Here is a 21,238-nt window from a genome sequence, read left to right as displayed (position 1 = left end):
AAAATAACTTTTATTTTTTAACATTGAAAATAAAAATTTAAAATTTGATCAACCAATTTGTGAATCTGATTATGAGAACAATTTTGATAATAAAAACATTTATCTAAGTCAAGTAGTTTATTTTATACAATTTTTGATATATCAATATTATTTTAATTAAATTAATTTGGAACGTAATACGTAAGTTATAATAATAACTTTTTTCAAAATATTTTTTTGGGGAATTTTCTGACAGGAGTATATTAATTCTTAAATTATTTACTAATCATAATCATATAATTTTAACAATATTTGTCATACGTTTAAGTAGCGTCATTTTTTTTTTCAATCTTTCTGTTACACCTTGTATTCCAATAATTATTTGTCATATTATTTGCATAAAATATAAGAAAGTTGTTTTCAATTTTTAATAAATTAAAATTGAATATTGTATTCATTCTTATAGAATTTTGTAGGTATGTACCTACAAAACCTGTTTTTGTTTGTTATATACATAACATTATGTAGGTATGTGATGAATCATTTTAATTGTATATACCATATATCCATTTTATTCCGGTGAAATAGTTCATATTTAGTAGGTATAATCTAGTGAACACGAAAAAGGATAAATATTGATACCATGGTTATGATTTTTTTTTTTTTCGACCATTGGTATAAAAATCAAAACAAACTGTAATCTAAACTCATACTAACTAATGATTAATTGGCAGATTTTCATTAATTTTAATGTCAACCTTAAGTATTAAATAATAGTAACAGATATCAAATTTATACGAATACACAATAATAGTATTGACTAATTTTGAGAGCATTTTGATGAATTATTTAGAATTTTTATAATATTCAATTTATATTATAAGTAATATTATGGAGTTTAAATAACAATTATTATTAATGTAAGTAATTAATATGCTCATGGTATTTATTTATTTTTTTTTAATTATTAAAATATTTTAATATTTATAGTATTCTTCAGTAATATTACTAAAATCCAATGGATGTAAAACAAAATATACACAATTATTTAAAATTAAGTTGTATAAATTTATAATGTTTGTATTATGAAATCACAACCTTAATTTACATTTTAAATTCGATGATAAACAGTTAATAATAAATACAATATTTCTATGTACATTGTATGATTAATTGTAAAAACTCATTAAACAAAAAGTATATTATGTAGTTTAATAAAATTAAAAATAGAATAATTTAGTAGATTAGCAGACAGTTTAGTGAAAAAAGTGACAATACCATTACTCTAAGTTATTTCCTGGTTCACTTTTCAAAAAAATATGATTTTATTTTTTTAGGAATATATTATTATACCAAGTTTTGTTTTCAATAAAATTCTTTTTTTTTACAGTTAACTATGTTACTACCTATAGGTCTATAGTAAGGGTGGCCAAACCGTGGCTCGCGTCATAGACTTTTGCGGCTCGCATCTTAACGTAACATTAGACGTAAATTAACGTAAGAGCCAAGATATAAAAAAAAAAAGGTCATATAATATATAATAATATGACCTTTTTTTTTTACATCTTGGCTCTTCAATTTGTATTAATATGTTTGGTGGCTCGCGAGTCTCTCTCACTGGCCACCCCTGGTCTATAGACTAGTTTCGGTACTTCACAGCATACTATGACTAGATGAAGTTATTCGTAATTATTTATTAGTATATTCACATTTCACAATATATCATGCCGAGTTACATGATGAGCAATCACTAAATATTTATTGAATCAATAGTGAGCTAATTGTTCCTTAAACATGATTTAGTGACCCATGATTGGTTCATTACATTTTATTGAACCATTAAATTATTCAATTTTTCATGCTACAGGGCATCAATATTTTACATTTTGAAATTGTTTATATGTTATTTGAGAAATAATTGGTATACTCCTCAAAAAATCATCAAGAGTTTCATAATTATGCATAACCATTATGTATAATTGTTATTGATGATAATTAATTAATGAAATTTAAAAATTGTATACCTAATCATTTATAATAGGTACACTACAATGTAGCAAAATATAAATATTCAATTCGAAAAATATTATTACTATTTACATAATATGACACTCATAAAACTAATTAGTTGGAAGATATTAGAAAAATATAAAATGTCTTTGGTTCTAGAATAGGTTAGGACTTAGGTAAATAATTAGTCCATCAAATCTACGAAACAGCTTTCAGCTAAAAAGCGGATAAATAGCTTTTTTATTGTTTGAATGTTGGAAAACACGAAAGTGATTCCGGAGATGAAAATGTCTGAGTAATATATTTCGGAGCGCATTACCTATTTTTATTCTGTGTACATTTTCTTACTGAATTTACAAAACATTATACTAGGTACAACTACAAGGCTACAAACTGCGTATTTTACTTTTACTTATAATGTTATTTAGTGTTCATAAAATGTTTGCTATTTGTTTGACGGATGCTCCGTAAAGTAACACATCATTTGTATTTTGCATACCAGGTAGGTAGGTATACTAACAAGATGTGCACATATCCGAACGGAGATAATAAACTCGAAACGGTAAGTTTCTTCAACTTAAAAATGTTTACTTTTCACTAATGTGGTACCGAATGTAATTAAATCTATTTACAGTAAATAGATTTCACATCCCAATAATTAATACATAATAGTATATAACAATGAAGTGTGTATTTTTTTTATCTATCATCACTCATCACATAGGCGCAAATTGGGGGGGAAGGGCTTGGGGGTGCTAGGCCCCCCAAACTTAGCCGTAGCCCCCCCCAAAAAAAACCTAGGACATACAATTTTAATGTGGTATATTGCAATGGTCTGATTGCCTTTAATATATTCAGTCCCCCCAAGTCAAAAATTGAAATTGTGCCTATGCCTTTAGGAGAGAACAGCTTGCGGGTGGTCTAGTTTGGTATCAAATTGGATCTAGTTAGTAGTTAGCACACTGAAATGCAAGGTGCCTCATATGTTGTTCATATACTAATTAAAAACATCGAAAATACATTGTCACAATATTTTTTTATAATCCATTAAGGTTAGAATGTTGACAAAATTCAACAAAATCAAAGAAAATTTGCAAATAATTTTGTAAGTTGCTAAAAGTTCATAAGATTATTAATATTCATACTAAATGTTTGGAAACGTGATACAAAGTTCCTCGAAAGCTGTTATTGATGGGTTGTGAATAAATATGAGCGTAATTCTACTAATATTTTTTACGAGCGTCTAAAGTTTAAATTTTGGCGAAATTGGATATTCACGCGTAAAATAACGATTTATCATTAAATGATTTTCTTATTTTGTTGTTGTTACAAAACAATTAACCATATATGGATAGTGGAAATTAAAAAAAAATGTGAATATTATTAGTTTCTATATACGTATAATACATATATTTTAAATATTTTGACTCTTATTGAGTTATTTATAGACATGGAAAAAATTATTTTTTTAAATATCGATAACATTTTTTTCGATAGGACAATGAAACATAAACTATAAGTGATAAATGTATAATATTATTGCATTATACGTTTTAACTGTATGATTTTTGTTAACATCTACCCGTAAGCATGTTTTTATATAAAATAAATAAAATATTAGAATAAAATATATAATTAATATCTGTACATAAAAACCACGTGTGTTATTAATAATTATTTTAAAACAATCATTACATGTTTATCAACTATACAAAGTAATAAGTTTACTTCAAAAGGTGAGATTAAATAATAATCTATTGTAATCCCAGTATCGTATTTTATGTACCTTAAATGTAAAATGTAAATTACCTATTCTGTAAACTAATACCTATACACGTAATATGTACGATGTACCTATAGGCAATAATTAGAATAGTATTATATACAACTGTGTAATTCTGTTAGACCATACATCATCGTGAATTAGAAAATAAAAATGTTTGTACCTATCCAATAACACATTCCTAAATTAAGTTCAGTATTTTATCATTATTGGATTAAATAAGTTAAAGTTATTTATTTAGAGGATTATTCTATCCAAAACTATTTCACCCCATAATTATTACCCTCTATTTTTTAATCGAAAATCTCAAGACAATTAAATCTAACCAGGGCCTATTTTCTGTGATTAGTTTGATTTTGTAATTAGTTGTTTTTAGTAATGATTATTTACATCGATAATTTTACAGTCAATAGATATAAATTATTAAATATTTGTCATTATTAAGTAATATTAACACATTTTAACATGTAATGCTTCATGCTTCATTTCGTCTATTCATTCAGTATCAGTAGTATCGCCAATATCCAATCAGTAATCAGTAATATTTTATGAGTTAAAAATATGAGTATGTGACTCTAATAAATATGTTTAATTTGAATGCAATAATAAATCATTTCCTATAAAAAAATATTTCTGAGCAAGACTTTGTCAAACTCTCTTTCTAACGTTATTTTATGATTACTTTATAATATAACTAATGAACATTTATTTTTCTGTTAGTAACACGGTTATCACATAGATTATATTATCAATTATTATAAAATTATATTATATTATACTCCTTATAAACTATAGTAAAGTAGGTAATTCACTTTATTAAATTGTCATATTTAGAAAATATGAATATAAAGGTTTAATGAACATTTAAAGTATATTTGGTTATTCATTTTTGAACCAAAATTTTCCTTATTTTTTTTTATTTTTCCCAATTATTTTGAAAAGCGCTGGACTGTATATTTTCACTACAGATCCCATTTGATACGAGAAACCACTCACAAAGTTGAAGACTGAAGCAAATTTACACCATCGCTTCGCTCAAAATCTAAAATGTAGTACCAAATTTTTCCAGTCCTAATAATATCCTATTAACCCATATTAACTCGAATAATAAAGATTAACGGTTATAAGCACCTAAACGTTTGTTTAAATTTTTTATACCAGTGTTTAAACACTCGAATACAGTATCCACTATCCGGCATCATAACCAGAAACTCAAATAAAAGATTCGGATGCCTTGTTTTGTTTTTTTTTGTTTCCCAGCTCACTGCAGCGTGTTAAATATTTCAACACTATTTAGTGTTTATTAAACTTCCCGTGTTATGTTCCGAATGATATGTATTTAATATGCAGCAATTGCATCTTAGAATGGGGAAAATATTTCCCTATAACATGTTACAATTGTATACATTATGATAGTTTTTTTTTTTTAATTTTACGATTTACAACAAAAAAGTTTAATAAAATACCAATGTCTAAGAAATTCTTTGTATAAGTTGTCTGAACTGTCATCGAATTAAAAAAGTCGAATCACTACCACATTCCAATGTACCTATCTCATTGGTAGTCTTAAACATTCTTTATTTTGATTTTGAATACTTTAAATTACCTACCAAAGGTTTTTATTAAGACAATTGTTTAATTATTTATCTCGAGCCTATCTGTTGAGCTGCAAAAAATACCTTTATTAGATATAATGCACTAATGTTTTATTATATATACCGTTTGGATTTTTTTCTTACAAAAAAAAATTATACTTTAGGCCCTTTGCGGCTATTAGTTATTAAATTAATTCGTATACTTACTCATTAATTAAATGATATTGTTATGTATATATTATTGAGCATTTTATCTTGCATGTAAATAACTTGAATAGGTAATATTCATATTGTTTTCTAAGGCAATATCGTATAGGTAGTATAAAATAATACATTAATACTATAAATGGACGATACGTCAATACCTACCACATATTTATATATTAGTGATGGTAAGACAGTAAGACACTAAAACTTATATTTTTATGAGAATATATTATATTATCTTTTATGGTAATTAGTTATTACTAACTAGGTACCTAATAAAAATTTAAGATTTTAATGTGTGTTAATTATTATAATTTATAAGTAGGTAATACCTAACTAGTTAATAAATAGTCCAGTAGTGATTCTATCTTAATACAAAATCATACCGTATGTGACATTATTATCAGTATTTATTATGCGTGTTGTTTAAAAGGTTTTAATATATTATAATATTATGGAAATTACGTAAAACTTAAAATAGTAAGACCAATACTTGTCAATGTTTGTGTATTAGAGTGATGACAAACGATATCGATGATAATTTTTTAACAGTCTGACTTATTAATTGTATTATTGTTTAAAAGTAACGAATGATAATATTTTGCAACTGAACGGGAGATAAAACGCATCGTATGAAACAGGTTGTATTTTTAATTAAATGTTCTTACTCGTGGTTAGCAATTGTATCCTATATTCCTATGTACAGAATATAAAATTACTACCGATGGTAATTTAAATATAAGGTAGTTTATTTCTGCAGTAATAATATTATAAGAAGGCATTGTTTTCTGGTGTGATATTGAAAGCTCAATTTTTGCGTGAACCGCTCTATAATACATTGCACATGTATTTGTTCAGTCTTGAATAATTGGTATTGCACGAATGCACGATGTTAATTAAAATCCGTCGAATAATTGAGCAAGCAAATTAATGTTGTTTTGTTGATTTAGTCAAAACGATTTCAAAAATTTATTTGTTTTTGTTGATAAAAATTCCACATTTACTGTTTGCATATAATATAATATCATAATGTAAAACTACTTTGTTCACCAGCCAATTAGGGATACTAGCATTAGGATCGTGTTACTCTGATGGACGCATATACATCATTATAATATAGTCATTCACAGATTTCGTATACACTCAAACTGCGCTCATGACTTATTCACTAATCTATTGCATGGTACCAATTTTTAAAGTTAACTTGAGTAGGCTAAAGAAAGCTATGGTTAAAGTATGAGTTAAGTGGGTAAGGTATTGACTACCAGATTTTGAAAATAGTCTCAGAAATTCGCGAAAATTCAAGATATCGGATAATGCGGCAAAGTCAATAGGTACGTTATAGTGCAGGGTGCACTAACTATATACTAACTATATACGTCAATATTTTATCATATTAAATTGTTACTGTTTAGGTACAGTATTTTATGGTCTATCAACAATTAATAGGGTCCGTTTTTCAACAATTTTAATTATTATATTGATTATTTAGTCCTACCTATATTGTGTTTTGTTCAACAATTTTAACAGAATATTATACATATTATGTAGGTGTTCATATAGTTTAATATATGATCACTTTTGGAGTATAGAGCTATTATCTAGTCTTCTTACACGATTATTAACACTCAGAGACTTGACAGAGTCCAAAACCGCTTCTTAAGCTTCACAGGACACTGACTCAATGTAGCGCATCCTCCACACGATTATAGGATCATTAATTACATATTTAAATTCAAGCCACTTTCTGAACGTCACATTATTTCTAACTATCGTATTCAGGCATTGATTGATGGCATCATTGATGCACCTGGAATAGTGGAACGACTTAGCATTCACATCCCTGGTAACACTCGTAATAAAGCTTTCTTTTACATTCCACTAAGCCGTAGAAATTTTGGAAGAAATGCTCCCCTAACAAGAATGATGTCCATATTTAATAATTATCAATAATTTTGTACTTGGAAATATTCAACATTTTATTTCATGTATAACACATAAATGTTTTTTTTATTGATTAACTCACGTCCCGCGGCAACTTAGGCCATAGGGTGGTTTTTTAAACTAGGAGGGAACTGTAGGTTTGGTTAACACGTGCGTTTAGTTTTGGCAGAATATCAAATTGGGTACCCGTTGGTTTCTGCCATGCCCGGTCGGGGGATGGCGGGTACCCGTATGTTTGCTCTGCCTGCCCAAAGAGAGGAGCCACCCGTGGTCAAGATTCGAACCGGCGACGGTACGCGTCGGAAACGACGGTGTAGTCCACTCGGACACTTCGTCCCCCAAACATAAATGTCTTATTATTACAGTTTTGCGTATATTTATTGTATCATATTAATTTTTTTGTATAATTTTGTCAATATTAATATAAAAGCTGACCAGAATTAATGAATAAAAATAAATAGATAAAATAAATATGCAAAATGTTTACATAATGTTTATAAGGAGTTTTCATCAAGTGCAATATAATTTGAATTTGAATTCTAAACCAATATTTGATTGATAAATTATATTAGAATATTAGATTATTTTATGATAACATATTTTTCATATTCATTAAAAAGTCAAATAAGTATTAAAAATTTTAATAAATAATATAAAAACCACATTGGATCAGAAATCATAAAAGTTGTATTTGTTTGCTAAATAGATTAGTATGAATGTATTATTATTAATTATAGTAATTTATTTGTTGTTAATCGTATAGATAGTTCATACAATATTCGTATAGAATACTATGTTTTTTTTAATTGTATGATGAGGCAATAGGCGTACTATTCATTCTTAATTTTATTATAAAAATAATACGCAAAAAACATGTATATATAAATAACATCATATTATATTCATTTTATATATCATTAGTACATTCAATTAGTTTATTTTATTTTATAATTCTTATTAATTTTTAATAGATGTACATTGGGATAATAAATTTCACTAATTGTCTAAATTTTAAATTCTATTAATTTTTTTAATTAATGAAAAACAATTTTTAACTTACTAAAATCATATTTTAAGAATTACTAAATTCTACTTTTTATAAAAATAAATTTATATTTTTTTCTGTCTTACATACTTTGCGTGGTGTCCAAAAATGAATATTTAACTAAGGAAAACTTGTAATAATAAACAATCAAGTGCCGGCATTATGATTCAACAAAACTCACAACTTTAAAATTCAATTATTGAATATGTATATAACACTAATGGGCAATTACGCAATACATGTAGGTACCTAATATGTTAATAATATATGTAAAAATAATATGTTTGTTATAATACATTTGTGTTACCAACTAAATTTTGATTGAAAAGTTCACCGACCAACGAGTTAAGTTCATTAGTACGATTGTTCTGATTATTTTATCTAATCAATCTTGTTAATGTACCGATCGCCAGCCCACCCTGTTCGCATTGCATCGCGCCGTATGTAAAATGCATTATCAATCCTAAAAACCGTTTTACTTATTAATGACTGGATCAGTGATTACTAAAATATTTTCTATTGATTGATATTTATTCATAATATTTATAACATTGTAATATCACGTTTCAATTGATAGTTTAAAATATACATTTATTAAACGTGTAATTAATATAGGTGGATAGTACTCTTTGTAAAAATAAAAACTGGTTATTTGATTGTTGAATATCTTACAAATTTAAGCGATATGTTTTTTTATTTATTACCTAATTTGAAAAAAAAAATGCTTTTTCTAATTAATCCAAATCATAAGTTTGTACAACGTACCTACATATCATGATTAGACATTATTTATGACTCAACACAGGGTGACTGTAAACTTGATATTTTATTAATTGGTAATTTATATTACAGATTTACATATAATTATGTATACATAAACAGTTTAAGATAAAAGTTTGTTTGTTTTATACATAATACAATATATATTATAGTAGTTAGAACAAGAGTACAACAATGCCTTTAATCTCATAGATAATGAAATATTTCTTACAATAATTAATTTTATCTTCTTACATTGTAATATATTTTGGTTGTTTCCTGTAAATATCTTTGTCAACGTTAAATCTAGGTATGCGTAGATAAATTCGCACAATGTCAAATGTGTAGGGACCTTCATTGAAATATAACTGTAAACTTTACCTTATAACTTATAGCTTTTCTCAATAAATATATGGTATTGACTTTGATCGGTCAAAAAACACATTTTTAGTAACGATTGTTACAAATTACAATCTTTCATACTTGTTCGTTGTTTAATTCGATATTCAAATAAAGTCTAACATTATTCCACGTTCATAAAATATCACCAACCAATTTTTTTTCATTCGATACATTTTCATTTCATCGTGTAAAGATGTCAGAAAAGACGAAATAGGTAACATTATCACAATTAAAAATGTAAAGTTTACGAATATTAAATTGTCTTCATTTCCGGAAACAATAAAACATGTACTCATAATTTCATCATAGGTTAATGTGTTAATCACCCTAGGATAAGATATTAGTAATTATATCAGTTATTGTACATGACTAAGCTAGATAAAAAATCTATACGTTCCTATAATATGGAATAATACACTAGTACAATCCAATAAGTCCTTCTAATTCCTGTATAGCTCCGTAAGGCATGGGCGTTAACAGACTTTTCTAATAGGAGGCCAGGATTTTTGGCAAAACAATCCGTGGTAAATTATTATTGTATTTTTAAAGATAATTTATTGATATCAATCATAATTCAAGATATAAGATTGTCTAATATTTACAACATATATACTTATACTATAATTGGAATACAAATATATACGCCTATGCGTGGAAGTACGCAAAAGAGTTATAGCTAATACAAATTCGGACCAAACATAATCTTTGACGGCAGTGTGGGGCAAAAAATGATTAGTCAACGATTAAAGCTTAAAAGCATTAAATCTATAATTTAAAATGCATATGAATATCATTAAAAATAGGCGCAGTCACTGAGTTCGCTAAAATATTATATAGCCATATAAGTAGGTAGTATATTTATATATTTTTCAGACTAATATAATAATAATTTAAAACAATATATTTTACAATTAATATGAATAACACAATTTTATTAACCGTGGACAATAATTGAACCATGGCATTTGATTATTTACACTAACGAAATGTTTTCATAGTACAATTTTATTTATTTTAATATCAATAATACATCATATCGATCCTTTGGTATTGACAAATTCAATGAATGTTTATTTTTTTTAACTTTCGTTTTTAAATCAAAGACTTTTATCATCGGTTAATAATAGTGTTTTTTGATCAAACGCCATTCTGGAAACCACTGGTCCTCGGGTTACCACCGCCGCCACACCGCCGCCGCCACTGATTACAAATCCGTATACGAATTTTCGTATATCATACGATAGCGTAATATATTATTATAATATTATATTGATATTCCTTTTCAATTTTCGTCCTACAAGCGAACAACCAGTCCGCGCGCGGTCGATTCACGTTCGACACGACACGACGAAGGGACGACGACGGACGTATAAGTATTGCCGCCGCCGTCACTATCACATCTATCCGGTTGTGGTTTTCAGTCCTCCACAGACGACGACAACGACGACGAAGACGACGTTTGGCTCTCGACGCTATCATGGCCCGAACGCCCGTCGTGGTTTTCGCACTCATCGCGGCCATCGGTCTGCGGCGAACAGCGGGCGCGGCGGATCGCTGGGCACGAGCCACAACAAACGGTAAATAAACATCTATCTGACCGCCTCGTTACTCGTGAAAATATGATAATATGTGATGCGATTTCCTTAGGATTCTGAATGAAAATAGAGCACAGATGTTTAAAGAAAAAAATCCTATGGGTATATTATTATTATGACGTAGAAACTAAAAGTTTAACTTTAAGTACCACCGAATTTTGAATAAAAAATTTTAAATGTCTTACACAACGTATAAGACACCGCTAGGTCTTATTTACGTCATATTTAATATTGTACTGCACGTTGCTATAAACTAATATATGATTTCCCTCGATATCTTAGTACCTTTAATTGTAAATAATTTGAAATTTGGAATTTAAATTGTGGATAAAACGTCACCTGGCACCATCCACTTTATTGTTATTAACGATATTTTTGTCATTATACACATATATGAGTTCACTGGCGCCCCTTGAGCGAAACGCTATATAATTATAAGAATACGTATAATATTGGTATTACATATATATACTATGGCTGTGTTATTTATATTTTCTGAGAACGTTTTTTTTGAAGGGAAGTTAAAGGAATGCTGATCGAAAAGGAAATGGTAGTTTTTTATTTTCTTATAATAATATACGTAAGGTTTCAACGTGCGTAGGTTAAACTACACAGACGATTGTGGTAGACGATTTATAGTCAGCAAGCGAAGTTCTGAATAAATGTTAGCTTCATAATGTCGCATAATATACAATCGTTTTTCAGATGCGCGTTATTGATTCAACGCTGTATTTAAATTTATGATCACAACACATCACGCGTTTGTCGAATTGAACGAGCCCCTGTAGGAGGTTCGTGTATTTAGCTGCTTTCATTGTTTGTTCCCTTAAAGATCATCTTAACATTTTTTGGTTAGGTTTTGAACTGCATAATGTCATAATTCTTTGCATAATTGTAAATTAATGGTACTTAATTTTGGTTTCCTGCAGGAACTTCGGTGAAGATTTTATTTTATTATGAGCCCCGCGATTTAAATACATAAATTATTCAATAGTTATTGATCGACGTAAAAAAAAATATTGTTAACAAATATTTTCGTAGGCATGATTAAGATGAAGCAAAAAGAAAACCCGAATTATAAAGTATCTTAGGACTCAAAATTACGTACTTTACGCAACTTAATACATATTTTAAAATCTTTATAAAAAATAATTTATCTAACAATTTTATATAAGAATAATATATGATTATTACATATTTTTAAGTAAATTATAATTTCTTAGTTATTGGTACGCAATTATAATAACTAATAAAGAATATAAAGTGCACACACTTAATTAAAATTCTAACTAGGCATAAAAGAAGCATATATTTTCAAAATCATGTAATAAGTCACACATTTAATAATGCGTATTATTATGTTATAATTTATAGTAGTACAGTATATGTTAGGTATTAATAATTTATAATCTACTATTTTAGTAATCTATTACATACATCAAAACACAACTTAACTAAAATAAGTAAATAATTTATAAAACAGGTTGTACTATGTACTACTAGATGACTAGATAGCACTTATAAATACTGATTCTAATTGTGACTAAACAATTTAAAAAATCTCTTCTCATATATTTTATATCGAGTGCCTCACTTATAAATCGAGCAAACACTTTTTAAAAACATTTTAAATGCTTTTTTTTTTAAATAAAAGCTAATTAAATATTTATTTTATTTTTTGGTGTGTTATATAAGAAAATACTTTTAACGATCTAATGATAAACTATAAAGTAATGTGTTATTAATATTAATAATAACTTATTATTATATCATAAAATTCAATATATTATTATACATTTGTATCGTTGAATTCGAAAAAAAAAAGATGGGACGTGGGTTATCCTAAAGGCTTAAATACCTCCTTGCACACAACGCAATGTTTCTGGTATACACATTATGGAATATAATACATATTATTATTTTTTTCTTGGCCTCATAATATATATATTATTATAAACATAAATTCGAAAACGGTTCATAAAAAACGTCTTAATGCTCACGCTGATTCGCACGAAATATGTTTTTGAATCCAACGAGTTTTATAGAGATATTAACGGTTATATTATGTTTGCTATGCGCTTTGAAAGTAAATTATTTCAAGTCGAAAAACTTTTCTCATATATATATATATTATTAGAACAACAGTTTAACGGGTCATATTTATTATTACTATTATTATTTGCTGTGCTGTTTTATATGTTATTAGTTATTACTATACAATAATATATATTTCACTAAGAACAGATTTAATTATGTTGAAATAATAAACACTTAGTGTGAACTTAATACGCCAAGAGAAATAGTGACGACAATGCGCTATTGTTTTACCCCTAGTATTTGAAAGAAAACTGAAAATCACTATTCAAAGAAATACGAATAAATAACTTTAATATAAATAGCAATAATGCATACAATAGTTAAAAAATAAAAATTCGTATTTCTATCTACACCCTAGATTTTCATTACGCGTAAATTATTCAGTATTTTTTAGACTTTCAATAAATTAAAACTATTAATGATAATAAACGATATAATATAAGATATTTATTTTTAACGTTATTACTCGTTTTAGATTAACATTGCATTAAAGTATATTACCCATCGTTGATCGTATCTATTAAATGAATAGCTATATCAATACTATACATTATATGGGGCTTGTTGTGGCTCTGTGGTTGGCCTCAGTAATTTAAGTGTTCTGAGGTCATGCATCGGCTGACGTCGCTATTTCCCGGATGGGCGACCACTGGTGTTTTTAGTGACTAATCCTCGCCGAGGGTTACGTATGTGGATACATGTGTTTCTCAACCAACCGTAACCCCATTCAAAAATGCATTGTCATACTTGCCGAGGCTGAAGATCAATAAAAAAAAAAACAAAAATGAATACATCAATACATCAAATGAATACACGCATCGAGTCAATTTATAATTAGCATTAGCATAATAATAAATAAACTCATTGATACGATTAATAAATAAGTAATATTTTTGATGTTATAATAAATTTGGCATTTAAGTTTAACGTCATTACCTTCACGAAAAATAAAACCTATAATATATATTTTACAATAAATTATTGAAAACAGACGATAATGAAAGGTTAAATTGTTCAAGTAATAATATGTCAATATACAACAAGTAAATAATGGTTTTAAAATGTATTCCTTTGGAAAAATAAATATAAATATTTAATCTGGAACGATCTTGTAAATAATTTTTATAATTATAAAACATCCTAATAGAATTGCACCAAAAAAAAATTAAATAAAGTTTTTGCGCTATACATTTAAACCAATATTTTCATGTTTGTTCTTTCTTTATTGTCTTTAAAATTTATTTAGAAGGCAAAAGCATTTGTGTTAGTAAAAAGGAATGTGTTTTCAGTGATAAGTCTCATTTAATCGACTTTGACTGGAATTCTGTTGTATAGATTAAAATATAATATAAAATATTAAGGCGAGCCACGCTGCCTACTTATATAGTTATAAAGTATATGTAGCTACAGGCTATACAAAAACCCGTAGTGGCATAGTACCTCCATAAACATAATAATAATATAATAGGTATACAAAATATATATATATATATAGCTGTAAACTATTTATCATTGCATTATCCAATTTTTGATAGTTCCAAGTATAATACGTACCTACATAATATATATGTATCACTATAACTTATGAGTTATGACTGTCATTAGAGTACCTACTTAGTCTTTTAACAACATATATATATATATATATCATTCTCATATTATTTTATCACGGAATAATGAGATTTTCTCAATTTTGACAACTTCAAATACTTGCAATTTCCGATAGATTCCATCGACTATACGAAATTTTTGAACTAGATTCTTGATGTATATTACAAGAAAAAAATCAAATGCATCATTCTAAAGCGATTAGTTTCGTCACTTCACTTTTGAAAGAGGAAATTCGAAAAAAAGAATAAAATACAGAATAAAGTGACATCGCAAACAAACCAAATCGTTTGCAAATTCCGGAAGGAGCTGTGACGGTGTAGTATAACGTTATAGTCTCCCTTTCTTCTCAGCATGAACTGGAATGGGATTTAATGTGAGGGATTTCGTAACCACGTCGACCAATGTACGATAACAATACATCGATATATCTGAGGATTGAGGAATGTACATAATATATTTTCACACATCGTTTAACTAGATTCGGTGACCAGTCAAAAATAGATCTAAAAGCAAAATCGTTTCCCCTTCCAATCGGTCGAACGTCTACTGTATGTCTGTATTATACATATTACGGCATGGCATGGCATGCGTATATATATAATTATTACAATCATATAGGTAGATGATATAATCAGGTAAATGATAATAATTTCTGGTGTCTACTCATACCCCGTTGTCATCTTTGGTAGTTTGCTATAGTTGGGTGTTTCACTGCACGTGTGGCGCATACGTAATCGGGGCTCCGACAATCACCGCTCGGCCAAACCGTTTCTCCGTCATTCTATATAAGTTGGGTGGCCGGGTAAGACGTAATATCTCATCAGTTTTGAGTAGGCCCCATCGTGCTAAAGCATCATTTTACCAGTCGTTCAGCGTTTCCTGCATGTATACCTACATTAAATAATGATAATAAAATAAGTATAAACTTGGTGATTCATCCTCATTGTATCCTTCAAGGTATTATTGTTTATTAAAATTCTGATTTTTGAAATTTTACCTACACTTGGACACCATTTATTTTCAAAGAATATTATACTATTTTTTACGCCATTTAAGGAGTGTCTTGTCGATATAATCAAAACTTTCTCAAATACCTTACTGTCTATATTTTATAAATTATGATCTAGAACTATAAACACCATTGTTTACTAAATCTATTATCTCTTAGTTCATAATGTTTAATAACTCAGAATTTGTATCTTAAAATATCAGAATTTAAATAAATTAAAGAATAAAATGGTGAGTGAGCAATCATTGAGCATAGTTTGTGATTCGCCCTGTATGTGACGAAACATCCACACGCGTGTTAGATATCATTGTAACGACTCGATAAATGTCAGATATACGCTGGAAAATCGGTTCGTTTCAACGAAAATAATAGCAATAATTGTTTGACTTAAGAGGGTTGGACATAGCCACAGTACAGCGACATCACTTTCTAGTTTAGTTTCTATTGCAACAAGTTCTATGGAGTTTTTTTTAAAAATCAATGTTTCTCCCTATTTCGCTGCTATTACTTTGCAAGATGACTCATGACTTCGAGGATGATTTTATTCTGCGATAAAAAAAAAAAATATTGATGAAATCATCTGATTAAAAGTTTATGGTAGTACGCATTGTGAAATAAACCTGTACATATTCTTACATGACGAATTAATATTATATAAATAATCACTAAAAATGAAAGCTAATAAACAAAAATATTTTCAAATGCGATTCAGGCGCTATTATCAAAAAAAATAAAACCAATTATACAAATTTAGGGAAGACTAATGGTTCTATATGAATATAAAACATCACCAACCACAAGAGATGATGGAAAATAATCCAAATTTCTTAAAGAAAATTCATCTACCGTAAAGATGGATAGATGGACTTGGTCGAAGAAGAAGAATTTCATATATTATCCATATTGATATAATAGTATACATTTGTACGTTTTTTATTTGATTGATTGGTTGATTCGACTGTCAGAATACTTATGAATATTATATAGAAAACCTGTTGGCTGTTACAGTATTAAAATAGTTTCACAAAAAGTATATAATTATTGCAAATATCGATTAAGTGTGTGTGTGTGTCAAAAAACACGTTACAATAATTGACAGTTGACAGGTATAACATTGGTGGACGTAGAAATAGTTTGGAGTGATAACAACGATTATTGGTATGATAAAATTGGTTGCAAATCATTATATATTTAGGCCGAAAGCTGTCTTATACACCTTAATTTCGATATCGATATGGATAATTATTTGAGTAGTTTTTTTATTACAACATTGATTACTCAGCGTACGAACTCGTCCGGTCAATAAACATTATATATTATTATACATAAATCGTATGGTAGCATTGAATGGTACCTATTATATTATTGACGTTCTCACACGCCAACACGTTAACACCCACCAATGGCTAATCCATATAGCTATTACCTATTGGTTATTAGTTATTTTAATATTTAAAGTTCTATACTCTCATCATATTTTGAAAATATATAACAAATTAGCACAGATAAATATTTTCAAATAAATATTTATGCGAAATCCTGCTATTGGTATATCGTACATTGTCCCTAAAGTCTATCCTTTAATAATTCTAATTTATTTCAAACATAAATTACTAGGTACACACATATTATACTAAATAACAATTGAGGGACATTATACGCTTAAAGTTCTTCAAAATATTAAAGGTATTGGGATGAACGTATGAGGAATATAAAATGTCACAACGTGAGTTTATTTTACTCCAAATTCAATATTTTGATTAGAATTTATTTCACGTTAATTAATATTTAACAATTTGTATTTCATCAGACTATATGAATACTATACCTTTGAATGATATAGTTATATATTTTTATATTTCAAGTTAAGCAATGAAATGTATTGGTTCTGAAATGATATATTTTGCATTATACGCCAACCAAGGAATGTATTTGTTATTATAATTATTATATTTTTCGTGTAAGAAAAATGTACAAAAAGTTTCGTTTAGACTTTAAATATTGAAAATCGAGTCTTAATGGTACTAAAAACAGGTGATAGGTGATTATTACAATATTACTCTTAAGTCTTAACATAAGATAAACCACACAACAATAATTTTCGTGACATTTAAATAAAATTTCACCAACTGTGATATATTTAGAGCACCACACATATTATAATCAGTTTTTGAATACATAAATAAATAGTTTATTTTTGTAAGCAATTCCACTTATTTACTTGAAATAAGTTAAATTGGTATTGGAAAATGAAAATGGCAATAATTTTTCAGAGAATTTAATAACATAAACTATTTTAACTTTAAATTTTACGTTTACTGCGTCTACGTTATCATAAAATATAACTCATTTGTCAGCTCTTAATTTATTCTACTTTCAAACATTTAATTTTACTAATTTGAATTGTAAGACGTGAAAACATTAAGAACGTTTCTAAAAAAATTCTTTGTTAAAATGTACAATTACGGTCTAGTTATTTTCGTTGATCTTATGTCATGAAAAATATGCTTTGTAAAATATTCAAAAAGGAGATCAATAAAATTCAAGTACACAAGCCACATTTATTTATCATTTGCTCATTGCATATTTTCTATACACATACCTAATTTCGATGCGTCGGTACAGGGTTTTCCACTAATTTTGTTTAATATGTGATGTAGTTTTGTTTATTTTGTTTCAAAGGTCTTGATTTTACAAGACCTTTGAAATAAATAATGATACATATATACCAATGATTTTAAACCCATATTGTAAGATTTCGGAAATAAAACTACATTCGTGAGTTTTTTTTATTTTTTGTCACTTTAAAACTCGAACACAGACGAAAACAAGTAAATACATTTTATGTTTGCTTAGTTTCAATGAGAAATGATATGATTCCATAATTCAACTGACTCACTATATTTAACTCGTCTCGAAACTCAGCTTCTTACTAGAAATATTAAATACAAATCGGAATAGAATTGCATATCTCACTAATTTATGTTTAAATTATGTTCATAGAAATACCTACTCGTACAATTTCAACATTAAATACCATTCAAAATCTAAAATCTAAAAATCTATTTTTATATATATTCAGATAACTTTAATATTTTGTGATAAAAATGGAATGCATATTAGAATATACACTTAAATATACGTGGGTCACATGTATGATTCTATATAGTAGGAAATATAAATTAAGTACTTGTGAAGTTGTAACACACTATATAAAATTATATATCATACTAATCACAAATAGTTTCATTAATGTAAACATTTCCAATGACCACTTTAATACAAAATAGAAACTTTATTTCAGTACCTAAATAATAAATATATAATAAAATCTAAACTGCAAAATTTCCGTGTTTGAGTCATACCTACTTATGTAATTTTAATCATACATTATTATTATTATTACAAGAATTCACTTCATAAAAGTGACATAATCACAGGCTAAAAAAAAATATAAGGTATATATTTGTATTGAACATCATATTTTTTTAATCAAAGCAAACTGAATACAGCATTTTAAAATATTGCTATATGTTTTCAGATTTTGGTCATACCTGTCAGAATTTCATAAAGCATTTTTTGAATTTTCCGCATGATTTTGTTAATATTTTACAAACTATATATTATCCAAACATAGGAGTTTAACTTTCTTAGTATGATCGGACTTAACTCTACATGACAGTCAATTTCATTTACCCAATATTAAGTTATCAACAAGGGTTATTAATTTTTGCAAATAGGATACAATTTTAAAATTACTAAAGTTTTAATAACTGTCTCTAAAATAGTATAATCTACATACATATTTCATTAATAAATTCTTTTTTACGAATACCTAACTATTCAAATAATACTCTTAAAGTTGACAAAAATTGTAACTTATAACATTATGAATAATCTGTTGCAAAGTGAAAATATTATTAAAGGCTCGAAAAATCACATTGAAAAATTATAAGTGTTCCTACTGTATGCTCTAGCACTAAAAATTATAATGCAATATTTTTTTCAGAATTTAAAGAGAAATTAAAAATATAAAATACTATTAGATATAAACTGTGCAATCAATTAAGTTTATTGGAAGCAATCAAATAAGTTTAATAAAAAAAATGTTTGAATTTTAACGTAAAAAAACTCGAGGAAGTCGCTCTGCTGTACAGCAGGTTTTGAGCGTACCTTTCCATTAATTAGATCACTATAATTGATATTGTGTTAAATTATTTGAAATCAATTGTTGTGAATCATTGTAAACGATAAAACGATTTTGAGCGATTAAATAATAATATACGTAATGGAAAAACGTTTCAATTTCTTACGAATAATATTTTTTGAATTACAACTAACTAACTAAAATGTTAGTTTTTGTCTAACTATCCAACTTTGTAAACATTTTAACTTGAAATTTCTATAAAAAGAAATTATGCATAGTGTAGTTTTTAGTGTAGGCTATAAGAAAAATGTATGCAAAATCGAAATGTTTGTTTCAAATATGTTCGTACGATAATTGTGGCACTGTACGCCGCAGTATGCATGGCATTACAAGCAACTTTTTCACTTATTGTATTACTGTGGTGTGGTTGACGAAGAGCCACATAGCATAAAGTAAAATCGTCCCTTATCCGTTGTGTCAGTTTATATTGTGTATACATAAACAAAATAGATATTAAAATATTATTTATACTAAGTGGTCTAACACGTTTTATACATTTATCGTGAAACATTATAAGTATTAATGTATTATACATACTTAGTTTATGCACCAGTATGTTTACGTGTTTTTTTAAAAATAAATAAAAATTTAAAATGGTTACAAAGTATCAGATGAAAGAAAAAAACAACTAGGAATACAAATAAAACATGTCATATTAATATGACGATCCTTTATTGTATTGGTGATGTTTCCGGCTCATCGTTAAGTATTCTTTGGTTCTCAGAATTTCCTTATTTTATTTTTTGAAAAGTTCATGTTAATTATTAACCAAACTACTTGCTTATACATTTTTAATATATGTATAAAATGTTGTTAAATTTTATACATATATTGTAACTAAGAACTTGATTTTAAGAAAAACAGAAACGAATCAATTAAGAGGATGTCAGCGCACTATTCGTTTTCTATCTCTGGCCCACGTGCAACATAGACAAAACGCATTTACGCAAAATCATTTTTCTATGCGTTTAAGTAATCTTTAGAGTAAAGGCACC

General features: G+C 27.3%; 1 protein-coding gene across 1 annotated transcript in view; it reads left to right on the top strand.

Moving 5' to 3' along the window:
* The first annotated feature begins 10,999 nt into the window (after nucleotides 1-10,999).
* Nucleotides 11,000-21,238, top strand: part of LOC100569129 (collagen alpha-1(XI) chain) — a 51,351-nt gene continuing 41,112 nt past the window's right edge. The window contains exon 1 of the mRNA XM_016807844.2: nucleotides 11,000-11,301. Coding sequence (XP_016663333.1) covers nucleotides 11,202-11,301 — 100 coding nt within the window. The 5' untranslated portion in view covers nucleotides 11,000-11,201. The remainder of the gene's footprint in view (nucleotides 11,302-21,238) is intronic.

This window comes from Acyrthosiphon pisum, chromosome A1, assembly GCF_005508785.2.
Source record: "Acyrthosiphon pisum isolate AL4f chromosome A1, pea_aphid_22Mar2018_4r6ur, whole genome shotgun sequence".
Taxonomy (NCBI): domain Eukaryota; kingdom Metazoa; phylum Arthropoda; class Insecta; order Hemiptera; family Aphididae; genus Acyrthosiphon; species Acyrthosiphon pisum.
Note: the sequence above shows the minus strand (reverse complement) of the source record. Positions and strands in the feature narration are given on the sequence as shown.